This window comes from Carcharhinus amblyrhynchos, chromosome 2 (genome assembly GCF_965287045.1).
Source record: "Carcharhinus amblyrhynchos chromosome 2, sCarAmb.v2.hapA, whole genome shotgun sequence".
Classification (NCBI taxonomy): domain Eukaryota; kingdom Metazoa; phylum Chordata; class Chondrichthyes; order Carcharhiniformes; family Carcharhinidae; genus Carcharhinus; species Carcharhinus amblyrhynchos.
The window spans coordinates 7,972,815-7,999,907 of record NC_137325.1 but is presented as its reverse complement, the minus strand read 5'-3'; the positions used below and the strand labels follow the sequence as shown (position 1 = coordinate 7,999,907).

Sequence of the window (27,093 nt, the reverse complement as noted above, 5' to 3'; positions counted from 1 at the left end):
TTTTATGAATTTCATGCTCGCAGCCAGCAGACCCTTGCAGGCGAGTGGGACAGTCGTGTGGAGTTTGTTCTATTTAAATCATTTTTTATTGGTTTGTGATGTATTCTGGTTGATGTTTGTCACCTGCGCCGGGGTCGATGCTTTCTGAGCCGCGCTGTGTTTGAACAGATGAGTAAACACAGCAGGTTTGCTGGGATTGAGAACAAAGCCCCTTTTTGTGGACATATTAGGTAATGTGTGAGCAACACAGCACCCTCTGTGTCTCGGGATAGATTTATGCACAAGGGTCTGATTTCCTCTGCCGTTGAACGATTTAACACGTTCCCATCAGGTTTAATTCTGCAACGTCACCAATGAGTGTATGTTAAATTGGTTTGCGATGGATTTTAAAAAAAGTGCACAAGGCAACTTTGCACAAACCCATTAACCATCAGAATCTCGGAGGGAATCAAATTGTGGTCCCTTCTGGGAGAATGTATAATCTAACTTAAACAAAATAATGTACGAAACATAGAAACCTGAAGCAGGAGTAGGCCATTCTGCCTTTCGAGCCTGCTCCGCCATTTATTCTCATCATGGTTGATCATCAAATTCAATATCCTGATCCCCCCCCTTCCCCTCCCATATCCCCTAATCCCTTTAGGCCCAAACGCAATATCTAATTTCTTGAAATCAGACAACATTTTGGCCTCATCTACTTTCTGTAGTAGTGAATTCCACACATTCACCACTCTTTTGTGTGAAGAAATTTCTCCTCACCTCCGTCCTAAAAGGTTTACCTCTTGCCTTCAAACTATGATCCCTGGGCTGCCCCACCATCGGGAACATTCTTTCTGAATCTACCCTGTTAGAATCTTATAAGTTTCTGTGAGATCCTCTTCTAAATTTCAGTGAATGTAATCCTAACCGACTTAGTCTGCCCTCATATGACAGACCTGCCATCCCAGCCTGGTAAATCTTCACTGAACTCCCTCTGTAGCAAGGACTAATGTATCTCCCGTGAGCGGGAATAAATGAGAACATTTTATCGAGTGTTGTTTAGACAGGACTTGAATCGTCCTTCGACTATTAGACCATGAATCAAACTCTGATCCATATGTGACCCTCTTTGTGCCTAAAGGTCAGTTCATTTGGCTGTTTGGCATTAGAGAGGTGTCTTGGGAAACGATGTTTCTCCTCTTGCACAGGCTCGGGGTCATGTTGAGCTGCGTTATGCTGTTCGAATGTCTTGAGATTCACAACAGTGACTCCTCTGCAGATATAAATGATAATGAGGATTTGCCCATATTTAACTAACTTATAGATTAAAGTTTATTTATTATTGTCTCAAGTAGACTTACATGAAGATCCCAATGAAGTTATTGTGAAATCCCCCAGTCGTCGCACTCCGGCACCTGTTCAGATACACTGAGGGAGAATTTAGCATGACCAATGCACCCAACAAGCACGTCTTTCGGATCTCACACAATGACAAGACAGAGTACAGGAATGAGATAGAGAGTCTCATGAATTGGTGCGATGACCATAATCTCCTCCTCAATGTCAGCAAAACGAAGAAGATTGTCATTGACTTCAGGAAGAGTAGTGGAGAACATGTCCTGTCTACATCAATGGGGATAAAAATAGAAATGGTCGAGAACTTCAAGTGTTTAGGTGTCCAGATCACCAACAATCTGTCCTGGTCCCTCTATGCTGACACTATAGTTAAGAAAGCCCACCAACTACTTTCCCAAGACTTGGGAAACTTGGCATGGTAGCTACAACTCTCACCAACTTTTACAGATATAACTATCAGAGCTTAGTATGGTTCCTGTTCTGCCCAAGACTGCAAGAAACTACGAAAGGTTGTGAATTGTAGTCCAATCCATCACGCAAACCAGCCTCCCATCCATTGACTCTGTCCACACTTCCCACTGCCCATGGCAAAGCAGCCAGCATAATTAATGACCCCACGTACCCCGGACATTCTCTCTTCCACTTTCTTCTGTTGGGAAAAGATACAAAAGTTGGAGGTCACGCACCAACCGACTCAAGAACAGCTTCTTCCCTGCTGCTATCAGACTTTTGAATGGACCTACCTCGCATTAAGTTGATCTTTCTCTACACCCTCGCTGTGACTGTAACACTACATTCCGCACTCTTGTTCCTTCTTCCTGAATGGTATTCTTTTTCTGTATAGTGCGCAAGAAACAGTACTTTTTCACTGTATACTAATACATGTGACAACAATAAATCAAATCGAACCTGTGGGAGGAAATTTCAAATAAGCGCTGCAATGTTTATGTATTTCTTTGTGTGAGTTTTGTGCTGTTGGAGGTGAGGGACTTTGGAACTGGTGAATGGAACACATTATGTTTTGGGACTTGGTGTTAGAGGCTCTGTGTGGGGAGGTCTTAGCCTTGTACTCGATCAAACTAAGGGAATTCCGCCCAGCCTGGATCGAGCCAGATGTGCGCCAGGAGCGAATGAAGTTTTTAACAAATCTTTTTCCCCCCCTCTAACTTGCTTGTGGAACACGCAAGCTGCTACTTGTTTTGAAATATTGTTGTACAAAAGTATGTTGTCACTTCCCATGTGGTGCATGTTCTCCGCTGCCCCCTTGAAGAGAAGCCTTTGTTAAAATAGGCTCTGCGTAATGGGTGGTTTTATGACTCCTCTACCTTGGTGGCACTGACGTTCCTGCCATTAACAGGGACAATCTCAAACTGTCTTGTGTTTTTTTTTCCCAGGAACGTGCGTGAAGTGCAGCAAGGCAGTTTATGGAGCACAGCAGGCCTGTCAGGCTATGGGGAACCTCTACCACGATGCCTGCTTCACTTGTAGCGCCTGCAGTAAGTAATAACTCAGCACTGATATATATATATATAGGGAGTGAGCGTGCCCAGACACGGGCAAAAAGACATGTTCAGAATCTGACCTTGGAATAACTGTCTCGCAGCAACATCTCGATTATGTGAACTTCGAAGAATCAGTACAGTGCGGGGAAAGGCCATTTGGCCACACAAGGCTGTGCTGGCTCTTTGGCGGATATATAAATATATTCAAGTATCTACCCAATTCCTTTTTGGAAGCTGCTGTTGAATCCGTATCCGCCGGCCCGCCCGTATCCGCCAGCCCACCCGTGTCCTATCAGGTCGCACATTCCAAATCATAACTCCTTGTGCAAAACTCAACGTTTTCTTGTGTTGCCTCTGGTTCTTTTGCCAATCGCCTTAAATCTGTGCCCTCTGGTTCTCTCGTGCCAGTGGGAACAGTTCGTCTTTTTTTACTCTACCTAAATCCTTTGTGATTTTAAACAGCTATAGAATCACAGAGTGCAGACAAGGCTCTCCAGCCCATTGAGTCTGTACTGACACGTGGGAAGCACCTGACCTCTCACCTAATTCCATTTGCCAACACTTGGCCCAATGCCCTGAATGTTATGATGTGCCAGGTGCTCATCCAGGTACTCCTTAAAGGATGTGAGGCAACCTGCCTCTCCCATCCTCCCAGACAGCGCATTCCAGACCATCACCACCCTCTGGGTAAGGAGGTTTTTCCTCACATCCGCGCTAAACCTCCTGCCCCCCCCCGAACCGATGTCCCCCTCATGACTGACCCTTCGCCTAGAGGGAACAGCACACGAGTAACATTAACACTGCAGTGAAGTTACTGTGAAAATCCCCTAGTCGCCACACTCCGGCACCTGTTTGGGTACAGCTGAGGGAGAATTTAGCACGGCCAATGCTGAAATTCTTTCAGATTGTGGGAGGAAACTGGAGCAGGCGGAGGAAGCCCACGCCGACACGGGGAGAACGTGCAAACTCCACACAGACGGTGACCCAAGCCGGGAATCGAAACCGTGTCCCCGGTGCTGTGAAGCAGCAGTGCTAACCACTGTGCTGTCTCATCAAGTTTCTATATGTTCAATTCCTTTTGAAAATCTGTCAGCACAACATCCGCTGTGGTTCCATTCGTCAACGTGTCCCACTGTTCCTGCAAAAAACACTCTATTAGATTTCTCAGACACACCTTGTCTTTGCACGGTTATGTTGAATGTCTTTAAATGATCCATGTCCTTTGCAATAATATTTTGCACTTATAGTGCCTGTAATCATAGAACCACATGCGTTCCGAACACAAATTCAGCAACTTCAGATGATTAGCTCTACTCCACCTCCACCCCTTTTGTTTTAACTTGATTTAATTTTTTGCTGTTATCTTTTATTTCTTTAGTGTCTTTCTTCATTTTTGCTTCCCTCCCGCCACTCTTCCCCCCACAGTTTAACCCCCTTTCCTTACCTTTTCTCACCCTTCCCTCTTTTTTCTGAATGTTACCTCTTTCCCCACCCATTCCCTCCCCTACACCTTCACTCGTCACAGTTTACCCTCTAATTTCAGCTTCTCAGTCGTTTGTCCATTCACACCTATTCTCTCTATGGGCTGCCATTAGCAGCCTTTCCCCTTGTTTTTGTGGCTATGACTCATCTTTCATTCCCTCCCCCTGCAGTATAAATATCTCCCACTTTCTACGCCCTTTAGCTTTGACAAAGGGTCATCTGGACTCGAAACGTCAGCTCTTCGCTCTCCTTACAGATACTGCCAGACCAGCTGAGATTTCCCAGCAATTTAGATCATAGAATCATAGAACCCTACAGTGCAGGAAAAGGCCCTTCAGCCCATCGAGTCTGCACCGAACACAATCCCAGCCAGGCCCTACCCCCATATCCCTATACATTATCCCCAGTAGCCCCTATAACCTACACATCCCTGGACACTAAGGGACAATTTCTTAGCATGGCCAATCAAACTAACCCGCACATCTTTGGACTGTGGGAGGAAACCCACGCAGACACGAGGAGAATGTGCAAACTCCACACAGACAGTGACCCGCGCCGGGAATCGAACCCGGGACCCTGGAGCTGTGAAGCAGCAGCGCTAACCACTGTGCTACTGTGCCGCCCAAAATTTTCTCTTTTGGGGTTCATAGAATCCCAGAATTGTTACAGCACAGAAGGAGGCCATTTGACCCACTGTGTCTGTGCTTGCTCTCTGAAGGAACAATTCCCTTCTCCCTGTGGCACTGCAGTTTCTTTTTTTCATTTTTGGATTACGATCCAATTCCCCTTTGAAAGCCTCGATTAATCCTGCCTCCACCACACCCTCAGGAAGCGCACTCCAAATCGAACCAGTTGCTTTGTGAAAAAGTTTCTCCTCGTGTTTCCTTTTGTTAATTGCTGTAAATCTGTAGCTTCTGATTCTCCATTCTTGCAGCAATGGGAACAGTTTCTCCCTATCTAGTCTGTCCTGATCCCTCACGATCCCTCCACCAAATTTCCTCCCTGTCTTCGCCTCTCCAATGCGAGCGGATCCGGCCTCACGGATTTTTCTACCCAACTGAAGTTCCTCATCCTGGGAACCAATCTTGTCTCTCTGATGCCTTCACAGCCATCCCATGCTCAGAGCGGGATGCAGTACTCCAGCTGAGGTCTAACCAGTCTTCTGTAGAGTTTAACCTTCTTTCACATGTACCCTGAGCCCCTACTGATAAAGCTCAGCACACTGTATGCGTCGCCAGTCACTCCCTCAAACTATCCTGCCACCTCCAGTGATTTATATCAGGCCTCTCTGCTCCAGAAACAAGAACAGAGAACGCTGGAACATCTCAGCAGGCCAGACAGCCTCTGTAGAGGGAGAGAAACAGATCCAGGAGGAAACTGGAGCACCTGGAGGAAACCCACGCAGACACGGGGAGAATGTGCAAACTCCACACAGACAGTGACCAAGGCCGTAACTGAACGTGGGACCCCGGCACTGTGAGGCAGCAGTGCTAACCACTGTGCCACCCAGAATACTGGGTACAGTTCTGGTCACCCTATTATAGAAAGGATATTATTAAACTAGAAAGAGCGCAGAAAAGATTTGCTAGGATGTCACTGGGTCTTGATGGTTTGAGTTATAAGGAGAGGTTGAATAGACTGGGGCCTTTTTCTCTTGGAGCGTAGGAGGCTGAGGGGTGATTTTATAGAGGTCTATAAAATAATGAGGGGCACAGATCAGCTAGATAGCCAATATCTTTTCCCAAAGGTAGGGGAGTCTAAAACTAGAGGGCATAGGTTTAAGATGAGAGGGGAGAGATACAAAAGTGGGACTTGAGTTAAGAGGCTGGATAGACTGGGATTTTTTTCCCTGGAGCTTAGGGGTGATCTTATAGAGATCTACAAAATATTGAGGGGTGTAAATAAGGTAGATCATCAACGTCTTTTCCCAATGGTAGGGTAGTCTAAAACTAGAGGGCATAGGCTTAAGGTGGGAGGGGAGAGATACAAAAGAGCCCAAAGGGGTAATTTTTTCATCTCCCTGATTGCGTAGTGGTGTTATGACTGGAATGTGATGGTTATTGGGTGTGCTGGTGTTGGCTGGGTTTTTTTGTTTGGTGCGGATTACAGGAGCTGGAGATTGCCAGAGGTTAATTTTTCCCAAACACTGGATGCATTGAACTATCGCTGTGTGAGCAACAGAATACTGTTTATCAAGGTTTGCCAATGCAATTGAACATAACATCTTTGTGCAGCAGCAGGAAGGTTTGGTGTCATGAAAGATCTGGAACTAAAGGCAGCTCAGTGTTAGTTTTGGTCTCTGAGAATCGATTTGTGTAACTGTGGCCCTGAGCTGACTCGCTGAAGCAGCTTTGACTGGAGGGTTCAGTCTTTCGTTAGTGTTCCTCGTGGTTTCTGTGACTCTTTATCACATTGTGGAGATGCCGGCGTTGGACTGGTGTAAACACAGCAAGAAGTACCACAACACCGGGTTAAAGTCCAACAGGTTTATTTGTAGTAAACGTCACTAGCTTTCAGAGCTGGCGCAGTTCTCAAAGCTGGTCGCGTTTGCTACAGATAAACCTGTTGGACCTTAACCTGGTGTTGTGAGACTTCTTACTCTTTATCACATACAGGAACAGGAATGACTGCGATAGTTAGGAATGCCAAAGCTTGTTGATGTCTTCACTGACAGCCTGACTCCTTACTCACTTCTCCTTGTTTACGCTCGGCTAATTACTGAGTTAAAACTTGTCAATTATAAAGCACCCTCTGCTGCTTTGTTGTGAACAGCTCGAGGACTGAATAGTGTGAAATACAATCTCCCTAATGTTATTGGGTGAGCGGTCCAGCTGCCCAGGCTAATGCTGTGGGGGTCACAAGTTCAAATCCCACCGTAGCAATTGGTGGAATTTGAATTCAATTTATAAATCTAGAATTTTACAGCCAGTCAGAGTTACGACACAAGACCAGAATTTATTGCTTATCCCTAATGATCTTATTGAATGGCGGGGCAGGCTCGAAGGGCTAGATGGCCTACTCCTGCTCCTATTTCTTATGTTCTAATTGACCTTGAAGTGAGTGTCTTGCTGGACTATTTCACAGGGCAGTTAACAGTCTCCTACATTGCTGCGGTTCTGGAGTCACGTGTAGACCAGACCAGGTAAAGCTGGCAGATTTCCTTCCCTAAAGGACATTAGTGAACCAGATTATTGATTTTCAGTTCCATATGTTATTAATTGAACTTAAAACTCCACCAGCTGCTGTGGTGGGATTTGAACCCAAGTCCCCTAAAACATTAGCCTGGGCCTCTCTGAGCTGAATGACACTGCCACCACATCAGTTTCTCCCTGAACCATATCTTGATGTATTTAATAGCGATAACCTGGTGAAGTCTTACTATGTGGTAATGGGAGTGGTTACCCCTCTCTTGTGCTAATCAACTGTGGGCAAGGCTACTGCAGTGTTCTGGGGTGGGCACAGTGGTTAGCACTGCTGTCTCTCAACGCCAGGGACCTGGGTTCAATTCCGACCTTGGATGACTGAGTGGAGTTTGCATGTTCTCCCTGTGTCTGCGTGAGTTTCCTCTGGGTGCTCTGGTTTCCTCCCACAGTCCAAAGATGTGCAGGTTAGGTTGATTGGTCATGATAAATTGCTCCTTAGTATCCCAAAATATGTAGGTTAGGATGAGAGGAGTAAATACATCAGGTTATTGCTATGTTAACCTGAGGGCAATTCTGTTGGCCCGAATTAGGCAAATTGAGTTTAATGTTTATTTATTGGTGTCACAATTAGGCTTACATTAAGACTGCAATGAAGTTACTGTGAAAATTCCCTAGTCGCCACACTCCGGCACCTGTTCGGGTACACTGAGGGAGAATTTATCTTGGCCAATGCACCTAACTAGTATGTCTTTCAGATAAAATCCCAGCACCTGAAGGAAACCCACACAGACACAGGGAGAACGTGCAGACTCCACACAGACAGTGACCCAAGCCGGGAATCGAACCCGGGTCTCTGGCGCTGTGAGGCAGCAGTGCTAACCCACTGTGCCACTCAAGTCTTGAAGATTTTGAGAATGGAATGTGAAAAGCACAAAGGCAAATCATTTTGGGCAGAACCTGAGAGTGTTTCTAAAATTCGTTGGTCTTTGACGCTGGGTCAAGTGATTGGTGCTGGAGTCTGAGTGAAATCTAACAGGAATTCCCTTCCCAGTCTGGCCCAGAGGGTTCGTGCTGTGTTGACACTCCGAGCTGATGTATGCTGGGAGCGCACTAGTGGATCTTCAGAAATTTGGGCTTCTGCTGGACAGACGAGGAAATTGTTTCAGTTTAGTTGAAGAATACAATGAAATAATCTTTTGAAGTGTAGTGGAAGACTAACTCTATGGTCTGGAACAGAATGGGAGTAAAATAATCACAGTCTAGTTTGCTAGTCCACATATAAATTTGATAGATTTATCACACTTGCACGCTGAAACATGTTCTTTTACCAGTTTTGGCAATGTTATAGTTTTACATTCCACACAGTTTGCATTTCTGCAGTCTGTGTGTGTCTGTAACCAGCTGTGCACATTTTTTTTTTGAAACATCAACTCCCTCCCCCAGCAAGTGTGGAATGTTCTGGAATGTTATCACAAAGGATGTGAAAGAGGTTGCTGCGGTTTGCTACAACCGAGATTAGCGGTTCATTTTTTTGTGGTTTATAAATAGCAGTGACAGTTGGGAGAGAGGTTTTGATGTGGAAAGCCTTGTTTGGGCTGAGTTTGGGGGAATGTATCGTGTTTCTGTTGTAGAACATGTTCAGCATTTTCAAGATTGTGAGGTTATGAGCAATTGACTCCAGTGTTCAGATGGTGTTTAGCTGCACTATTACAAACTGAAGAAAAACTCTCTCTTGCACTCTCTCGCTCATCATTCTCTCTTTCTCACTCATACTGTCTCTCTCTCAAACTCTTTCTCTCTCAAACTCTTTCTCTCTCATACTCTGCCCCCCTCACCCCGTCTCTGCCCCCCTCACCCCGTCTCTGCCCCCCTCACCCCGTCCCTCAAATCTGCTGCACACTTCTGTCTCTCTCACCCCTCCTGTACCCCTTGCCCGACACACACTGTGCCCCTCACTCCCCCATGTCCACGTGTGGCTTGTGCTCCCCACGTCCGCATGGCCCTCACTCCCTGCGCACCCCTCACTTGTACAGCCCTTGCCGCTCACTCCCTGCACCCTTCACTACCCGTGTGTTGCCTACGTGCCCCTAGCTCCCTCTGTCCGCGTTTCCCCTCCCTCCTCCATGCATGCTCTCCCCTCTCTGTGTTGCTATCTGGTACGGCTGCAATGCAAGGAATTTGCTCGGGTGAATATTACCAAGAGTAAGCTGAGGCCTTGAAATAAAAACCAAATTAAATTGTTAAAATACACACGCGATAGTTTGAGAGGATCATTTTGATCAATCGAGTGAGAATTGTTTAAGTTGAAGGTTCTGGGTAACTGAGGACTTTAAACTGAAAACCTTTTGGTCCTCGCTGAGACCAATCTTCCATCGTTATTAACCTTTATTATCAAAATGGGAACAGCCGCATCCACATTTTAAGTTATTTATTAGTCACAAGTAAGGCAGGGTAGCACAGTGGTCAGCACTGCTGCTTCACAGCTCCAGGGTCCTGGGTTCGATTCCCGGCTCGGGTCACTGTCTCTGTGGAGTTTGCACATTCTCCTCGTGTCTGTGTGGGTTTCCTCCGGGTGCTCCGGTTTTCTCCCACAGTCCAAAGATGTGCGGGTTAGGTTGATTGGCTGTGCTAAGAAATTGCCCCTTAGTGTCCAGGGATGTGTAGGTTAGAGGGATTAGTGGGTATAATATATGGGGATACGGGGGTAGGGCCTGGGTGGGATTGCGTTAGGTGCAGACTCGATGGGCAGAAGGGCCTCTTTCTGCACTGTAGGGCTCTATGGTTAACTGGCAGATGGTGTTTAATCTGGAAAAATACAAGGTGATGCATTTTGGAGGATCAAATTATACTGTAAATATACTGCAGAACCCTTAGGAACATTAACATACAGAGGGATCTGGGCGTGCAGGTCCACAGTTCCCTAAAGTGGCAACACAAGTGGCCAAGGTGATTAAGAAGGCATATGGTATGCTTGCCTTCATCAACCGGGGTATTGAGTACAGGAGTTGGCAAATCATGTTGCAGCTAAATAAAACCTTGTTTAGGCTGCATTTGGAGTATTGTGTGCAATCCCTGTCACCACACTACCAGAAGGACGTGGAAGCTTTGGAGACGGTGGAGAAAAGGTTCACCGGGGTGTTGCCTGGTCTCGAGGGTGTTGACTACGAGGAGAGGTTGAATAAATTCGGATTGTTTTCACAGGAAAGATGGGGGCTGATGGGAGACAATAGAAATTATGAGAGGCGTCGACAGGATGGATAGTTACAGGCTTTTTCCAGGGGTGGAAGTGTCAATTTACAGGGGGGCACAGGTTCGAGGTGAGAGGGGGAGAGTTTAAGAGTGATGTGCGGGGGAAGATTTTCACACAGAGAGTGATGGAACGTGCTGCCAGAGGAGGTGATGGAAGCAGGTACATTAGCAACGTAAGAGGGATCTGGATTGGTACATGAAGAGGGAAGGAATAGAAGGATATGACTTGAATAAGAGCAGAAGGTTTCTTTTTGTTTAATTAGGGGAAATCATGATTGGTACAGGCCTAAAGGGCCTATTCCTGTTCTGTACTGTTCTTTTTCCTTGTAGAGCCGGACATATTAACCATCAGCTGATCTCTTTCTAAAAAGGATCTCCAATCTGATGGTTTTTGAATTAAATCAAGTTAAGATATGGTTGTCAGTATCCTGATTTTCATCACTACAAGCCTCCAGTGTTACGTAGGAGAACACTTCCACTCTCAAAACCTGGATCAGGTCCAAACTCGGAGTAAACCCAATCCACCCCCTCCTTTCCCACCGAGTTGGAGACACAAATCTGTTATCAGGAGCCTGGCGTAGGGTGTTGGCTACAGTTTGGTGGGTCTGAAGAAGTTTTTGTGGTCATACATTAAAGTTTAATTATTAATGTCGCAGGTAGGCTTACATTAACACTGCAATGAATCCCCTAGTTGCCACACTCCAGTGCCTGTTCGGGTACACTGAGGGAGAATTTAGCACGGTCAATGCTCCTAACCAGCATGTCTTTCAGACTGTGGAGGAAACCAGAGAACCTGGAGGGAACCCACGCAGACATGGGGAGAATGTGCAGACTCGGCACAGACAGTCATGGTCAGCAGTCTCACAATATCAGGTTAAAGTCCAGCAGGTTTATTTGGTAGCTCAAGCTCTCAGAGCACTGCTCCTTCATCAGGTGAAGGAGCAGCGCTCCAAAAGCTCATACTACCAAATAAACCTGTTGGATTTCAACCTGGTATTGTGAGACTACTTACTGTGCCTGTGCCTGTCCCAGTCCAATGCCGGCTACTCCATATCAGACAGGTAGTGACCCAGGCTGGCCCACAGTGACCGAACCCGCATCCCTGATGCTGCAGCAGTGCTAACCGCTGTGCACAATCCAATCACTGTTAGTCTTCATTGGCTGTTAGAACTATTCATGAATATACAGTAAAGGGTACAAGCTAGGATTGGTCTCCGTGCTGGCTGATACACAGGGCTCTGTCCAATGCTCAACTGATGCTGGGTCACATGCTCTCTTACATCACTGCTGTACACAGTCCCTGATACTGCAGAGCCCACCCTGGGAATGTTAACCTGTCTTTCCTAACACGTTGGTGTGTCAACTGGATTTCCAGAACCTTCCATCTATTATATACACTTTTTTTTAAATCACTTTTTTATTTTGCTGTTTCCATAGGTCGAAGATTGCGGGGGAAAGCTTTCTACTTTGTTAATGGAAGAGTTTACTGTGAGGAGGACTTTCTGGTGAGACTCGTTTCCATGCAGTAGTTTTGGGGCTAACGGGGATGTGCTGAATGGATCTCTACCCAAGATGGACATTGAGGATCGGCGCATTGTACACCATGACCTCTGATTGACTTTTCAGGAAGTGTAGGACCTGGCGGTTCTGGGGGGAAAGGAAAGGCTGAGTTTTAACTTGATTCACGGTTGATGGTGGGATGGCACAGTGGTTAGCACTGCTGCCTCACAGCGCCGGGGACCCGGGTTCAGTTCCGGCCTGGGGTCACCATCTGTGTGGAATTTGCATGTTCTCCCCATGTCTGCGTGGGTTCCCTCCGGGTGCTCCGGTTTCCTCCCACATTCCAAAGATATGTGGGTTAGGGAGATGAATCATAGGAAATGTGTGGGGTTACAAGGATAAGGTGAAGGAGAGAGGGTTAGACACTTCTGTCAGAGAGCTGGTGCAGACTCGATAGGCCAAATGGCCTCCTACATTGTAGGGATTCTATTCTGTGGTGTCCAGACATGATGCTGGGTCACATTCCCCCACCGCCATCCTGGGTGAGGTCCTGAAATGGGTGGCTGGAGTATCTGCCTGTTTCAAGTGTAATGTGAAAGTCCGTCAACAAGGAGATGACCTTGGTTGTATGTTTTAATTACAAACAGGCCAAGTGTTTGTATCCAGCAGTGAGCTGTTTAAACCAGTGCCTCTTAAAGAAACCACTGGGGGTCAGTCAAAACAAGAAAGAGTAGCCAGGGAATATGGAATTTTGGCCCTGTTCTCTGGAATATCTGTGGAAAAGAGCCTGTCTGTCCAGGGGTTTGGCCTTCACCTGGACTTTGTCAGTCACTTTTAACATCCAACCCATCTAATCTTACCCCTCTGCCCCCCCACCTCTTCCACACAATTGGCGAGGTGCCTTAAGCTTGTTGCTGGCCCTTTAAATGAGGTGAACCCCCATTAAAGGCTAGCTCCACCCACCCTATTGTGTTATGTTCGGCTTGAGGTTAGAATGGGGTCTACGGGAGGAGATGGTCTCGTGCCATTATCGCTGGGCTATTAACCCAAAAATTCAGCCAATGTTCTGGAGACCCGGGTTCGAATCCTGCTACGGCAGATGGCGGAATTTGAATTCAATTTAAAAAGAAATCTGAAATTAAGAATCTACTGATGACCATGAAACCATTGTTGATTGTCAGAAAAACCCATCTGGTTCACTAATGTCCTTTAGGGAAGGAAATCTGCCGTCCTTGCCCGATCTGGCCTACACGTGACTCCACAGCAACGTGGTCGACTCTCAACAGCCCTTGGGCAACTAGGGATGGGCAATAAATGCTGGCCAGCCAGCGACGTCCATGACCCACGAATGAATAAAAAATAACTAATACTTTTGCTTAAAGATATGGGAGTTTGAGATGAAACCTCTTGATTGTCTAATGTCATAGCTTGTTCTCTCACTGTGTGGATATAGGAAGTCGGAGGTCAGTAATTCCAACTTGTTTTTCTCTCTCCATCCCACTCCCACAGTACTCCGGTTTCCAGCAATCGGCTGACAAGTGTTTCACCTGTGGTCACCTCATAATGGATATGGTGAGTTGTGGGCCAATGATATTGTTGTCTTCTGGGTAATATAATCCTGTTAACTCTGAGATGTGACATTCCAGCTCTTGGAAACAGTAGGCGGGACTTTCTGACCCAAATCCGGAAAATCCCTCCAGAGGTCAACGGGCCTTTGTTTGGTCCGCGCTCCCGCCCACTACAGTTCCCACAGCGGGCAGGGTGCGAAAGTTCCACCTGTGTGTCTGAAAGTTGCAGTCTCAAGATTGTAGTTACACTCCTTCCTCCGCTGCCTCTCTCCCACCCCGCCCTGGACTTGGGGCTGGGATATCTTGATGCTGAGCAGTTGTTATGGGGTGGCATTCCCTCCCCTTCTGCACCTCCTCACCCAGAAAACTGGCTCCGTTAACAAAGGAGTTCTCTCGGGGCTTCCAAAATCATTTGTAAACAGAAAGCCGGGAGAATATTAACAAGGTCATCTTTAATTCCCAAGATCACTGTGTGTTTTCTTTTTGGTTTTGAGTGTGGTTATTGGGATAAAGCAGGACGCGACAACATGCGACTATGGAACTCAGCGTGACTGTAACATCAGGGGTGGTACAGTGGTTAGCACTGTTGCCTCACTGCAGTAGGGAGCTGGGTTCAATTCCAGCCTAGGGTCACTGTCCGTGTGGAGTTTGCACACTCTCCTCGTGCCTGCGTGTGTTTCCTCCGGGTGCTCCGGTTTCCTCCCAAAGCCGTGCAGGTTAGGTTGATTGGCCGTGCTAAATTGTGCCTTAGTGTCAGGGGATTAACAGGGTAAATACGAGGGGGTACGGGGAATGGGGGGGATTGTGGCCGAATGGCCACCTTCTGCACTGGAGGGATTCTCTGATCTCTTTTGAGGCTCCGAATCTTTTCCCATCGGATCAAGTCTGCTTTGTTTTTAGGCTTTTTTCCCACATTAAACTAAGTGAAGTTGTGTTTTTTTTATAGTGAACTAAAAGGCTAATATTATGCTGCACTTCATGGTTTCAAGTGATTATTTTAACAAAAAGTCATTATGGTTTCCCAAACAAAACTGTTTGAGTGCTTTAGCTTCATTGTGGTTATAGATAACACCTTAGATTCAAGGACTTTTGGATTGCGACAAGATGATACATTATTCAAATGTACGATTAGAAGCTAGTTTCTTTTTTATATCAAGTGGAAATATGCTGTTTTTTTTCATTGGTTCAGTCAAAGTTTTAAAGCTTTTTTTTACTAGTATCACAAGTAGGTTGACATTAACACTGCAGTGAAGTTACTGTGAAAATTCCCCCAGTCACCACGCTCCAGCACCTGTTCGGGTACACCTGAGGGAGAATTTAGCATTTTCAGTGCACCAAACCAACACATCTTTCAGACTGTGGGAGGAAACTGGTGCCCCCAGAGGAAACCCACACAGACACGGGGGGAATGTGCTGACTCTACACAGACAATGACCCAAGCTGAGGATCGAACCTGGGTCCCTGGCACTGAGAGGCAGCAGCGCTAACCACTGTGCTGTCCGATGCATGTATTTTATTTGTTTCGTTAGGGAATTATACACTCTGTACCAGACACATTTGGCAAGTTGTCAGATAAAGTCACAGAGCAAAACAACTCTGACCCGGATCAGGAAGGTGGCACAGTGGTTAACACTGCTGCCTCTCAGTGCCAGGGACCCGGATTCGATTCCTGGCTTGGGTCACTATGTGTGTGGAGTCTGCGCGTTCTCCCCGTGTCGGCGTGGGTTTCCTCCGGATGCTCCGGTTTCCTCACAATCTGAAAGACGTGCTGGTTAGGTACGTTGACCGGAACAAGCGCCAGAGTGTGGTGACTGAGGGATTTTCACAGTAACTTCACTGCAGTGTTAATGTAAGCTTACTTGTGATTAATAATAAACCTTTTAGATCTCTCGGGTCCCTATGCCTCCTCTGCTATTCAATAATCGTGGCTCCATTATTGCCATGTACCCCAATTCTCTTTGTGCCAACACTTCTCGTGTTCTGTTGTTAACGTACTGAATGAGTGAGTTTACACAGCTCTCCGGGATAGATCACAGATCTCTGGGATAGAGGGTACCAAAGATTCGCAACGCTGAAGAAATTTCACATCTTCAGGAAAAAGGACTGTCTGTCTAACTTTCTTTAAAACATACAGTCCTCGCACACACTTTAATAAAAAGGCAAGGTAAATAGGTGATTAAATGCTAATGAGTTGGTCTGGATGCTCTCGTAGGGTGGTCCACTTTGGTAGGAATAATGGTAGGAAGGACTATTACTTACGTGGTGAAAAACTGCAGCAGGCGACGGTGCAGAGGGACCTCGGGGTCCTTGTGCATGAGTCGCAAAAACCCAGCCTGCAGGTGCAGCAGGTGGTCAGGAAGGCGAATGGGATGCTGGCCTTCATAGCGAGGGGGATTGAATATAAAAGTAGGGAGGTCCTGCTGCAGCTATATAGGGCATTGGTGAGGCCGCAGCTGGAGTACTGTGTGCAGTTTTGGGCGCCGTACTTACGCAAGGATATTTTGGCCTTGGAGGGAGTGCAGAGGAGGTTTACTAGGCTGATACTGGAGTTGAGGGGGTTGAGCTATGAGGAGAGGCTGAATAAACTAGGCTTGTACTCATTAGAGTTTAGAAGAATGAGGGGAGATCTCATTGAGACGTACAAGATGATGAATGGGATGGATAGGATAGGGGTGGAGAGACTCTTCCTGCTCAGAAAGGACAGTAGGACTAGGGGGCACAGCCTCAAGATAAAGGGGGGGCGGTTTGGAACGGAGTTGAGGAAGAACTTCTTCACTCAAAGGGTGGTGAATCTCTGGAATTCTCTGCCCGTTGAAGTGGTGGAGGCTACCTCGCTAAATATATTTAAGACGCGGGTTGATGGGTTTTTGATAAGAGAGGGGATTAAGGGTTATGGGGAGAGGGCGGGAATGTGGAACTGAGCCACGACAGATCAGCCATGATCTTATTGAATGGCGGGGCAGGCTCGAAGGGCTAGATGGCCTACTCCTGCTCCTATTTCTTATGTTCTTATGTAGATATAATTGCTTGCCTTGGCATTGATGAACATCTCACCCTCTTTGTGTTGGCTGCCTTTGTTCTTTTCTGGCTTTTAATGGAGTGATTTAAAAAAAAACAAAATCTACTTCCATGTGCTAAAGGTACAGATATCTACTGAGGGGTCTGATCGATCCACCCCTGACCTATAGGGCAGTGTGAAATCCCTGATAGAAAGGCTAACACCACTGTACCCAAGACAACCTCCAAATCGTAGAATCCACATTGTGCAGAAGGAGGCCATTCAGCCCATTGAGTCTGCACCGACCACAATCCCACCCAGGCCCTATCCCCATAACCCCACGCATTTACCCTAACTAATCACCCTGACATTAAGGGGCAATTTAGCATGGCCAGTCCACCTAACCAGCACGCCGTTGGAGTGTGGGTGGAAACTGGGAGCACGTGGAGGAAACCCACGCGGACACGGGGAGGGGGGGGCATGCAGACTCTGCACAGACAGTAACCCGAGGCTCGGAATCGAACCTGGGTCCCTGGCGCAGAGAGGCAGCAGTGTTAACCACTGTGCCACTGTGAAATCTGTAATGTTTGGAAATTGTTTGCCTCCTGCCATCCTGTTCAGGATAAGAAACCTGCATAAAGTAAAGGGAGTTTAGACATGAACTGTGCTGCAGTCTGGTTGGTAGATTTCCCAATGTAGCCAAAGCCAGATCACTTGCCATATTCCGACAATGTGGAGATGCCGGTGTTGGACTGGGGTGGACACAGTCAGAAGTCTCACAACACCAGGTTAAAGTCCAACAGCTTTATTTGGAATCACGAGCTTTCAGAGTGCTGCTGCTTCATCAGGGGAGGTGTAGGCTGGGCCAGACATGATTGTGGGGGGGGAGCTAGTGATCGGGAAGCCAGCAGTGCGTGGCCACTACACACGTGCCAACCTTGGCACTGACAGATTGGTGCATGTGCAGTGACCCACTCAGCACCTTGCTGCTGCCAGCTTGGATTCCCTTAAGTTGAATTCATCATTCTAAAGGCTGCCTGCATCGGCCAGAGTATGAAATACCAGTTTTGGCTCTGAGGGACTGCGGTCTGTTTCTCACCACGTGTTGTCTGTGTTAGATTCTCCAGGCTTTGGGCAAGTCATACCACCCTGGATGTTTCCGCTGTGTCATCTGCAATGAGTGTCTGGATGGGGTCCCGTTCACAGTCGATACAGAGAACAAAATCTACTGCATCAGAGACTATCACAAGTAAGAGACGCGCAGTTTCCCTGTGGAATGAATAACCTCTCTCGCCGTCTTGTCTTTCCTACTCTGTGTTACACTAATAACAGATCAGTCAGTAAGGGGGTGGGGGTTAGGTCTAAGTGATACAGTGGGTATTTGCCCTTTCCATACACTGTAGGAAGTCTGGGATGGTTGCTGAAAGCCAGCAGTTAACGCTGGGTTGTAGTAACTCTTTTGTCTTGATTCTTTCTTTGGGATACAAGTATCACTGATGAAGCCAACATTTGTTGCCTGCAATGACTTCAGTCAGGCCATTGAGATTGGGCCTATTGGCCCATCCATATTCCAATCAGGGAATCTTTGCCTTGTGTTTAACCGGGAGTGTCAGTCCCTCTGACACCCCCGGAAATAGACGGATGGCACTCTGTGTACTGCTGTTAGAGATTGTAAACAAGGGGATTTTGGTGAAGGAACTTCTGCCTCTGCAGATTTATTACATTGCCCATTCTTAATTGCCCTTGGGCATTACAGGGGGCAATTAAGAATCAACTGTATTGTTGTATGTTTAGAGTCACATGTAGGCCAGACCAAGATTTCCTCCCCTAAAAGGTCAATGGTGAATCAGATACGTCAATGATAGTTTCATGGTCACCGCTACTAAGACTAGCTTTATATTCCAGATTAATTAAATTTTAACTTTCACCAGTTGCCATGGTGGGATTTGAACCCTTGTCCCCAGAGCTTTAGCCTGGCCTCTAGATGCCTGCTATGCTACCATTTCCCCCTGTGTAAACTTTAAGACAATAAGAAATAGGAACAGGTGGAGGCCATTCAGCCCCTTGAGCATGCTATGCCATTGAATGATTGAGTTTACACTCACCAAAGTCTAACTCCCTAACTTCTCTCCATACCTGTAATTCCCCGACTGAATAAAAACTTCTCGATCTCAGCCTTGGGAATATTCAGGAACTGGGCCTCCACAGCTTTTTGGGGCAAAGAATTCTAAAAATTCACAATTATGAGCGAAAAAAAATTCTTCCTCCAATCCACCTTGAATGAGCCTGCCTTATTCTAGGAGAATTTTTTCTTCTGTTTTTGTTTTTCCTAAGAAGCTGAATTTTCCTTGGGGAAGATACAGCATTAACTCTTGGTGCTGTCTCTCAGGAAATGAGTCTTTGTTTCGGCTTAACTATATAGATTAAAAATGATGGGCCAGAATTTTCCCAAAAAAATTCTAAGTGTCGAATTCGCCTGAAAACTGGAGTAAATCCCGTTGGTTTTTTTCAGTGGGATTTTCACAATGAATCTCCCACACTCTGTGCATCACACTGAAAATCCAGGAATGGTGCCTATTCCCGCTGGAGCGGCCGGTAGCCTAGTGCTGAGCAGGCCACTGCGCATGCGCTGATCTGTCAGTGCCGAGATCGGTGCACGTGCAGTGGCCCTACGCCACTGGCCTCCATCACTGGCCAACTCTGCGACCCCGCATCGCTAGCCACGTGATTCCCCCACTTCAGACCGATCGTTGGACCTCCCCCACCGATCATGTCCGGCTCAGCCTCCACCTCCCTCAAAGCCCCGGTCAGCCCCGCCTAACTGCACTCCCGATCACTGGCCTCCCTCCCTTCCCCACCAATCCCTTTGCAGATTGGCAGCAGGACCCACCACCGCCAATGATTACCCCATCCCCATGACCCTGCCCCATGCCTGGTGGGCAGTGACAAGGTTCCTCCTAGGCATTGGCACTTTGCCTCTTGGACAATGCCAGGGGGTCTAGGCTGGCGCTACCAAGATGGCAATGCCCAGGGAGCACCTCAACTGTCTGCCCAACCCTCCAGGAGACGCTGAGGGCTTCGGCACCTTGGCAGTGCCAGCCTGGACCCCCGGCACTGCCCAAGTGGCAAAGTGCCAATACCCCCTTCAAGGGGCAAAATGCTAATTGCTCCCCTTCGTTTCCACCACCACCCCCCCCTTCATGGGGTACCGATTGAACCACCCGGCTAGCTGCACCAGGAGATTAGCACTGCGTGATGGGAGAAATCACCCCCACGGTTTGACTAAAAACAAACTTGTGGGTGATGATGTGTTTGTGGGTTCGGCCAGTTAGAAGTCTCACAACACCAGGTTAAAATCCAACCAGTTTCTTTGATAGTAAACCCACAAGCTTTGGGAAACGCTGTTCCTGCGTCGGGTGTGTGGAGGGTTCAGCCAGAGGGTAACGGCAGTGTTGAGCAGGGGGAAACAACGTACGTAGTTCATACGTAGGGAGGGCTAATCCGGAGCATAGAACAGTCAGCTGAAAAATCATTCAGTCATCCTGCCAGTCCGTTTTGAGCTCCCTTCTGTGTGTTCAGACTTGCAAATATCAACCCACGCCTGAGATGTGTTTGTTTTATGATTGCACGTTGCCAGTTCGATCCTTCAGCTTTTGAACGGTGCAGAGTCAGATGTTTACCGAGCGGCGCAGTGGTTAGCACTGCTGCCCAGGGACCCGGGTTCAATTCCCGGCTTGGGTCACTGTCTGCGTGGAGTTTGCGCATTCCCCCCATGTCTGTGTGGGTTTCCTCCCACTGTCTAACGGATGTGCGGGTTAGGTGCATTGGCCATGATCAATGTGTGGAGTTACAGGGAAAGGGCCTTGGGTAAGAGACTCTGTCAGAGTGTTGGTGCAGACTCGATGGGCTGAATGGCCCCCTCCTGCACTGTAGGGATACCGTGATTCTTAAAAAAGGAAATCTCGTGGCTTAGTGTCTCCAGCTGGCCATCTGGGTGTGAATTAAACTGTTTCTCGGAAGTGAAGTTTTGCTTCACATATTTGCCTGAATGCTTATTTGCATAATGAGTAGACAGGAAATTATTTCCAAATCTGCTCAGCTAGCTAGCGTAATTACAATGTATTCTTAGCAAACATTGCAGTGTATTGATTGATGTTTGTAAGAGTGGGTGACCTGGTATCATTTCACCAATGCAGCTCAAATGGGTTTATCACATAAAGACTAAGTATCTTTAGTAAGTATTGAGTCCACCACATGAATAATCTGATTTGAAGTCAATGAAAATGCATCTTTTAAAAAGGACTATATTTTGATTTAATTTATTATTGTCACATGTATTAGTATGTAGTGAAAAGCATTGTTTCTGGCATGCTATGCAGACAAAGCATACCATTCATAGAGAAAGAAAGGCCAGAGTGCAGAATGTAGTGTTACAGTCATAGCGAGGGTGTAGAGAAAGATCAACTTAATGCAAGGTAGGTCTATTCAAAAGTCTGACAGCAGCAGGGAAAAAGCTGTTCTTGAGTCGGTTGGTATGTGACCTCAGACTTTTGTATCTTTTTCCTGCCGGAAGAAGGTGGAAGAGAGAATGTCTGGGGCGCTTGGGGTCCTTAATTATGCCGGCTACTTTTCCGAGGCGGCAGGAAGTGCAGACAGAGTCAATAGATGGGAGGCTGGTTTGCGTGATGGATTGGGCTACATTCTCGACCTTTTGTGGTTTCTTGCAGTCTTGGGCAGAGTAGAAGCCATACCAAGCTGTGATACATCTGGAAAGAACGCTTTCTATGGTGCATCTGTAAAAGTTGGTGAGAGTTGCAGCAGGACCCACCACCGCCAATGATTACCCCATCCCCATGGCCCTGCCCCGGTGGCCAGTGACAAGGTGCCTCCTAGGCATTGGCACTTTGCCTCTTGGACAATGCCAGGGGGTCTAGGTTGGCGCTACCAAGATGGCAATGCCCAGGGAGCACCTCAACTGTCTGCCCAACCCTCTAGGAGACCCTGAGGGCTTCGGCACCTTGGCAGTGCCAGCCTGGACCCCTGGCACTGCCCAAGTGGCAAAGTGCCAATACCTCCTTCAAGGGGCAAAATGCTAATTGCTCCCCTTCGTTTCCACCACCACCCCCCCTTCACTCCAGTGGGGTCAGGCTGCCAGCCCCCCTGAAAGTAGGGAGCTACTGTAATCCCCACCTTAGTCTTCTGAGAAAGTAGAGGCGTTGGTGGGCTTTCTTAACTATATGTTTGCAATGGAGGACAGTTTGTTGGTGATCTAGGCACCTAAAAACTTGATGGTATATGGAACCATCTTGAAGGTGAATTGGTATATGTTAGACAGCTCCTCACAAATTAAATATTTCTTTCGTATTTTAAATTGTGCCAATTTGTTTAAAAAAACAAAAACTCCCGGCCTTGATTTGAAGGGACCTGATCGGTGGGATGTTGCTGCCTTGGGCTATTCAGATCTGAGTGTGTGGCCAGCTTTGTGGGTGGGGCTGATCTTCCACATTAGAGATCGTGGAAATTCGGGTTTCCGCTCAGTGTCTGCTGTGTTTCAAATTCGTTGCCCGCTGGTGGAGGCCGTGCTGATCTGTCGCCACCCTGAACGGGTCCAACGCACAAGTGAGCGTGCTGTGCGTGGAACGATTTACTCGCATCGTGAATGACATTCCTCTGGACTCCTCGGAGTGTCTGACTAATCACTGAATCCTTACAGTGCTGAACAGGCCATTTGGCTGCACTGACTCTCGGACAGAGTATCTTACCCAGGCGCTCTCCCATAACCCCACACAATCACCATGGCTAATTCACCTCACCTACACAGCTTGGGACGCTAAGGGTCTAAGGAGCAATTTAGCGTGGCCGATCCACCTAACCAAAGCACCCGGAGGAAACCCACGCAGACACAGGGAGAATGTGCAGACTCCACACAGACTTTCACCCGAGGCCAGAATCGAACCCTGGCACTGTGAGGTGGCAGTGCTAACCACAGTGCTGCCCCTCAGAGGAACATATAAAAACATAGAAGCTAGAAGCAGGAGTAGGCCATTCGGCCCGTCGAGCCTGCTCCACCATTCATTTTGATCATGGCTGATCATCGGATTCAATATCTTGGCCCCCCCCCCCTTCCCCTTGTATCCCTTGATCTCTTTAGCCCCAAGAGCTCTATCTGATTTCTTCTTGAAATCTCACAATGTTTTGGCCTCAACTACTTTCTGTGGTGGTGAATTCCACACGTTCACCATTCTCTGGGTGAAGAAATTTCTCCTCACCTCAGTTCTAAAACGTTTGCCCCTTATCCTCAAACTCTGAGCCCTCGTTCTGGACTCCCCCGCCATTGGGAACATTCTTTCTGAATCTATTCTCATTTCAAACCGTCCCCCTTTCGGTTGTTAATGTGGTAATCCTCTCCAGCATTTTCCACGGAGAAAAATAATCCGCTTTGCCTGCTGTGCATCATAGTTGTCAGGTTATGTTAAGAGTGTTGGAGTTTCTATTCTGCAGATCATTAATGGGAATCCTTGATGCCAGGCTCAGGACAGGGAGTGTGAATGGTTTATCCTCCGAGTGAGTGCCAGCTTATGGTGCCTTTTCTTTTGTGCTGAGTTTAGATTTAGGTTCTGCCAATAACAGAATCACTTCTTCCGTTTACTGCACTTCACAGAGAGTGGATAGACGCTGGCGACAGCTCCTTACACACTTGCCTGCTTTCTAATATCAATGTTTTTAAAATAGTTTATGGAATGGGTGTGTCACATGCATGCATACCCATCCCTAATTGTCCATGACAAAGTGGTGGTGAGCTGCCTTTCTGAGCCGCTGCAGTCCATGTGGTGTAGGTGCACCCACAGTGCTGTTAGGGAGGGAGTTCCAGCGACAGTGAAGGAATAGAGGACTATGAGGATAGGGTGTAGGAAAGAAGCTGAGGCTGGCATAGCCATGATGGTATTGAAGGTCTTGGTGGCTACTCCTGCTGCTACTTGTTTTCTAATCAGGATGGTGAGTGGCTTGGAGGTGAACTTGCAGGTGATGGTGCTCCCATGAATCTGTTGCTCTTGTCCTTGAGGTCACAGGTTTCGGAGGGGTTGAAACAGCCTTGGTGAGCAGCGCACATTGTAGATAGTACACACTGCTGCCACTGTGCATTAGTGATGGAGGGAGTGAATGTTGAAGTACTCATCAAGCAAATTGCTTTGTCTTGGACGGTGTCTTGAGTGTTGTTAGAGCTGCGTTCATTCAGGCAAGTGGAGAATGTTGCATCAACTCCTGACTTGTGCCTTGCAGATGGTTGACAGACCTTGGGAAGTCAGGAGATGAATTAATGGCCACAGAATTCCCAGCCTCCAACCTGCTGTTGTAGCCGCAGTATTTATATAGCTGGTCCAGTTCAATGTTTGGTCAATGCTGTTTCCCCAGGATGTTAGTAGTGGGGGATTCAGTGAAGGTTACACCATTCATTGTCATGGGAGAGAGCAAGAGAGAACGAAAGAGAGATATGTAGATATCCAGAGAGAAATTGAGATCATAATGGAAAAAGAGGAAGTCAGAGAGAGACAAAAGCAGGGTGGGGTATGGAATATGGAATGATTGGGGAAGGAGAATGGAGGAAAGAAAGAAAACCAAGGTGGGGAGTGACAGGGCAGGGAGAGAGAGAATTCAGAGCTCTGGCAGATGGATGGAGAACTGAAAGAGCAGATAGACACCAAAGCACAAAAATATCTTACTTCCAACTCAAGAGTAAATCAGCCTGGAGTTCTGAAGCTCATTCAGACTCCAAGAGAGTCTATCTCTCTTTTGTTTTCTCTCGCTCTCTCTTCTCTCTCACACTCTCACTCACTCTCTTTGTCACACTTTCTCTCTCTCACACTGTCATGCTCTCACACTCTCACGTGCTTTCTCATTCTCTCTTTCACACTCCCACTCTCTCTCACGCTCTCTCGCGCCCGCTCACAGTCTCTCTTTCACAGCCTCAGGACATCCAAAGCCCGTCATCACCAGTGAACCACTTCTGGACTGTGGTCACTGTTGAAATGCAGGAAATGTGGCAGCCGACCTCTGCACAGCAAGAACCCACAAAAAGCAACCTGGCAATGACCAACATCAGTAAGGTTGCTTGCGGCGTATCGATTGGTCTGGACCCTGGGGGAGCACCCATCTCTTTCTGGAACAGGGCCTTGGGATCTGCTTTAATGTCTGGTCTGAAAGTCAGGCAAAAGTGGCCTTTCCATAAGGCCCTCCCTTTTCCTTCCCTCTCTCCCCGCTCCCTGTCTCCCTCCCTCCCGCCCCACTCCCTCGCTCCCTCCCCACTCCCACTCCACTATGAGATCTGGTCTACGATAAGCCACTGGGAGGAATGCAAGAACTGGCCAGGGTGCCTGTCTCGGAGCTGCTGTCGATGATTTAAAACAGGGAACTGCTGATTTGAGTGTTTCTGTTCCCAGTTGCTCAATTGTGTGATTTATATTTTGCGAATTTGCTTCAATGTCTGCTTCATGTTACAAGTCGCCGCTGTGACTGTGCCATTAATGAAGGAATTCTGCTAAACTCTGACTGAGCTGGTGACTGTGGATATGTGCGATTTGCTGGAAGTCTCGCCTTCCCCACAGCCTCTGAGTTTGGATTCTTCATGTTTTAGTTCCAAACTGATGGATTGCTTTTACTGGAGGGCGTTGGGATGTCAGTGACTTTCTGGGTCATTTTGCAGATACGAATAGACAGCTTTTTATTCCAGATTTATTTATTAATCAAATTTAAATTCCTCCAGCTGGCATGGTGGGATTTGAACTTCTGCCTTTGGAGCATTCAGTCCAGAATTCTGGATTGCTGGTGCAGTAACAATACTGCTAACGTCCCCTGTAATTTTTTAAAATTCGTTGTGGGACATGGGAATCGCTGGCTGGGCCAGCATTTATTGCCCATCCCTAGTTGCCCATGGAGGGCAGTTGAGAGTCAACCACATTGCTGTGGCTCTGGAGTCACATGTAGGCCAGACCGGGTAAGGATGGCAGATTTCCCTCCCTAAAGGATGTTAGTGAACTAGATGGGTTTTTCCAACAATGGTTTCAGGGTCATCAGTTGGTTCTTAATTCCAGATATTTTTTATGGAATTCAAATTCTGCCATCTGCCGTGGTGGGATTCGAACCCAGGTCCCCAGAACTTTAGCTGAGTTTCTGGGTTAATAGTCTAGCGATAATACCACCAGACCATCACCTCCCCACAATGCACTAAGATTCAGGAAATCAGTCACCTCATCCAGTTAACTGCAGCCCAAATGGCCAACTTCACCTCCCATACCTCCGAGCAGTGCCGTGGATACCCCCAAGGGAGGCATCCCTGTAAAGGTTTTACCGCTGGACTCGCAATCCAGGATAGCTCTGGGACCCGGGTTCGAATCCCACCCCTGCAGATGGTGAAATCTGAAGTCAATACAAAAAAAAAATCTGTCATAAAAACCCATCTGGTGCACTCATGTCCTTTGGGGAAGGAAATCTGCCATCTTTACCCGGTCTGGCCTACCTCTGACTCCAGAGCCACAGCAGTGTGGTTGACTCTTAAATGCCCCCCTGAAATGGCCAAGCAAGCCACTCAGTTGAAGGGCAATTAGGGATAGGCAATAAATGCTGGCCCAGCCAGTAATGCCCACAGACCATGAATGAATAAAAAAAACATCCAAACCATCTTGGTCTGAGTAGCTGTTTGTTCATTACTGGGCCCATGTTCTAGAATCCTCAGTTTTATTCTTCTGATAAGGGCAACGCTGGCATCTTGAACTGAATGAAATGGCCCAGCAAGCCAGTTAAGAGCCAATCACATGGAAATTTCTTCCCCTAAGTGATAACAAATACCTTTTTGTGACAATTGATGATAGTTTCATGGGCACCGTTACTAGCTTTCAGTCCCAGATTTTAATTATTGAATTTAAATTTCAAATTTATTTTCACTTGATTGAAACAACAAAGATCCTGAGGGCTGTTGACAGGGGGGGTGTGGAGAGGATGTTTGAGTTTTACATAAGGTGTTGGTGAGACCACATCTGGAGTATTGTGTCCAGTTTTGGCCTCCTTATTTGAGGAAGGATAGAAATCGTAAAATCCCTACAGTGCAGAAAGAGGCCCTTCGGCCCATCGAGTCTGCACCGAACACAATCCCACCCAGGCCCTACCCCCATATCCCTACACATTATACCCACTAATCCCTCTAACCGACACATCCCTGGATACTAAGGGGCAATTTCTTAGCATGGCCAATCAACCTAACCCGCACATCTTTGGATTGTGGGAGGAAACCGGAGTACCTGGAGGAAACCCACGCCGACACG

General features: G+C 47.3%; 1 protein-coding gene across 1 annotated transcript in view; it reads left to right on the top strand.

The window, feature by feature from the left end:
* Nucleotides 1–27,093, top strand: part of LOC145351981 (LIM domain-containing protein 1-like) — a 52,946-nt gene that overhangs the window by 13,382 nt on the left and 12,471 nt on the right. The window contains exons 2-5 of the mRNA XM_080201830.1: nucleotides 2,730–2,831; nucleotides 12,149–12,216; nucleotides 13,721–13,783; nucleotides 17,896–18,026. Of these exons, the coding sequence (XP_080057956.1) occupies nucleotides 2,730–2,831; nucleotides 12,149–12,216; nucleotides 13,721–13,783; nucleotides 17,896–18,026 (364 nt within the window). The remainder of the gene's footprint in view (nucleotides 1–2,729; nucleotides 2,832–12,148; nucleotides 12,217–13,720; nucleotides 13,784–17,895; nucleotides 18,027–27,093) is intronic.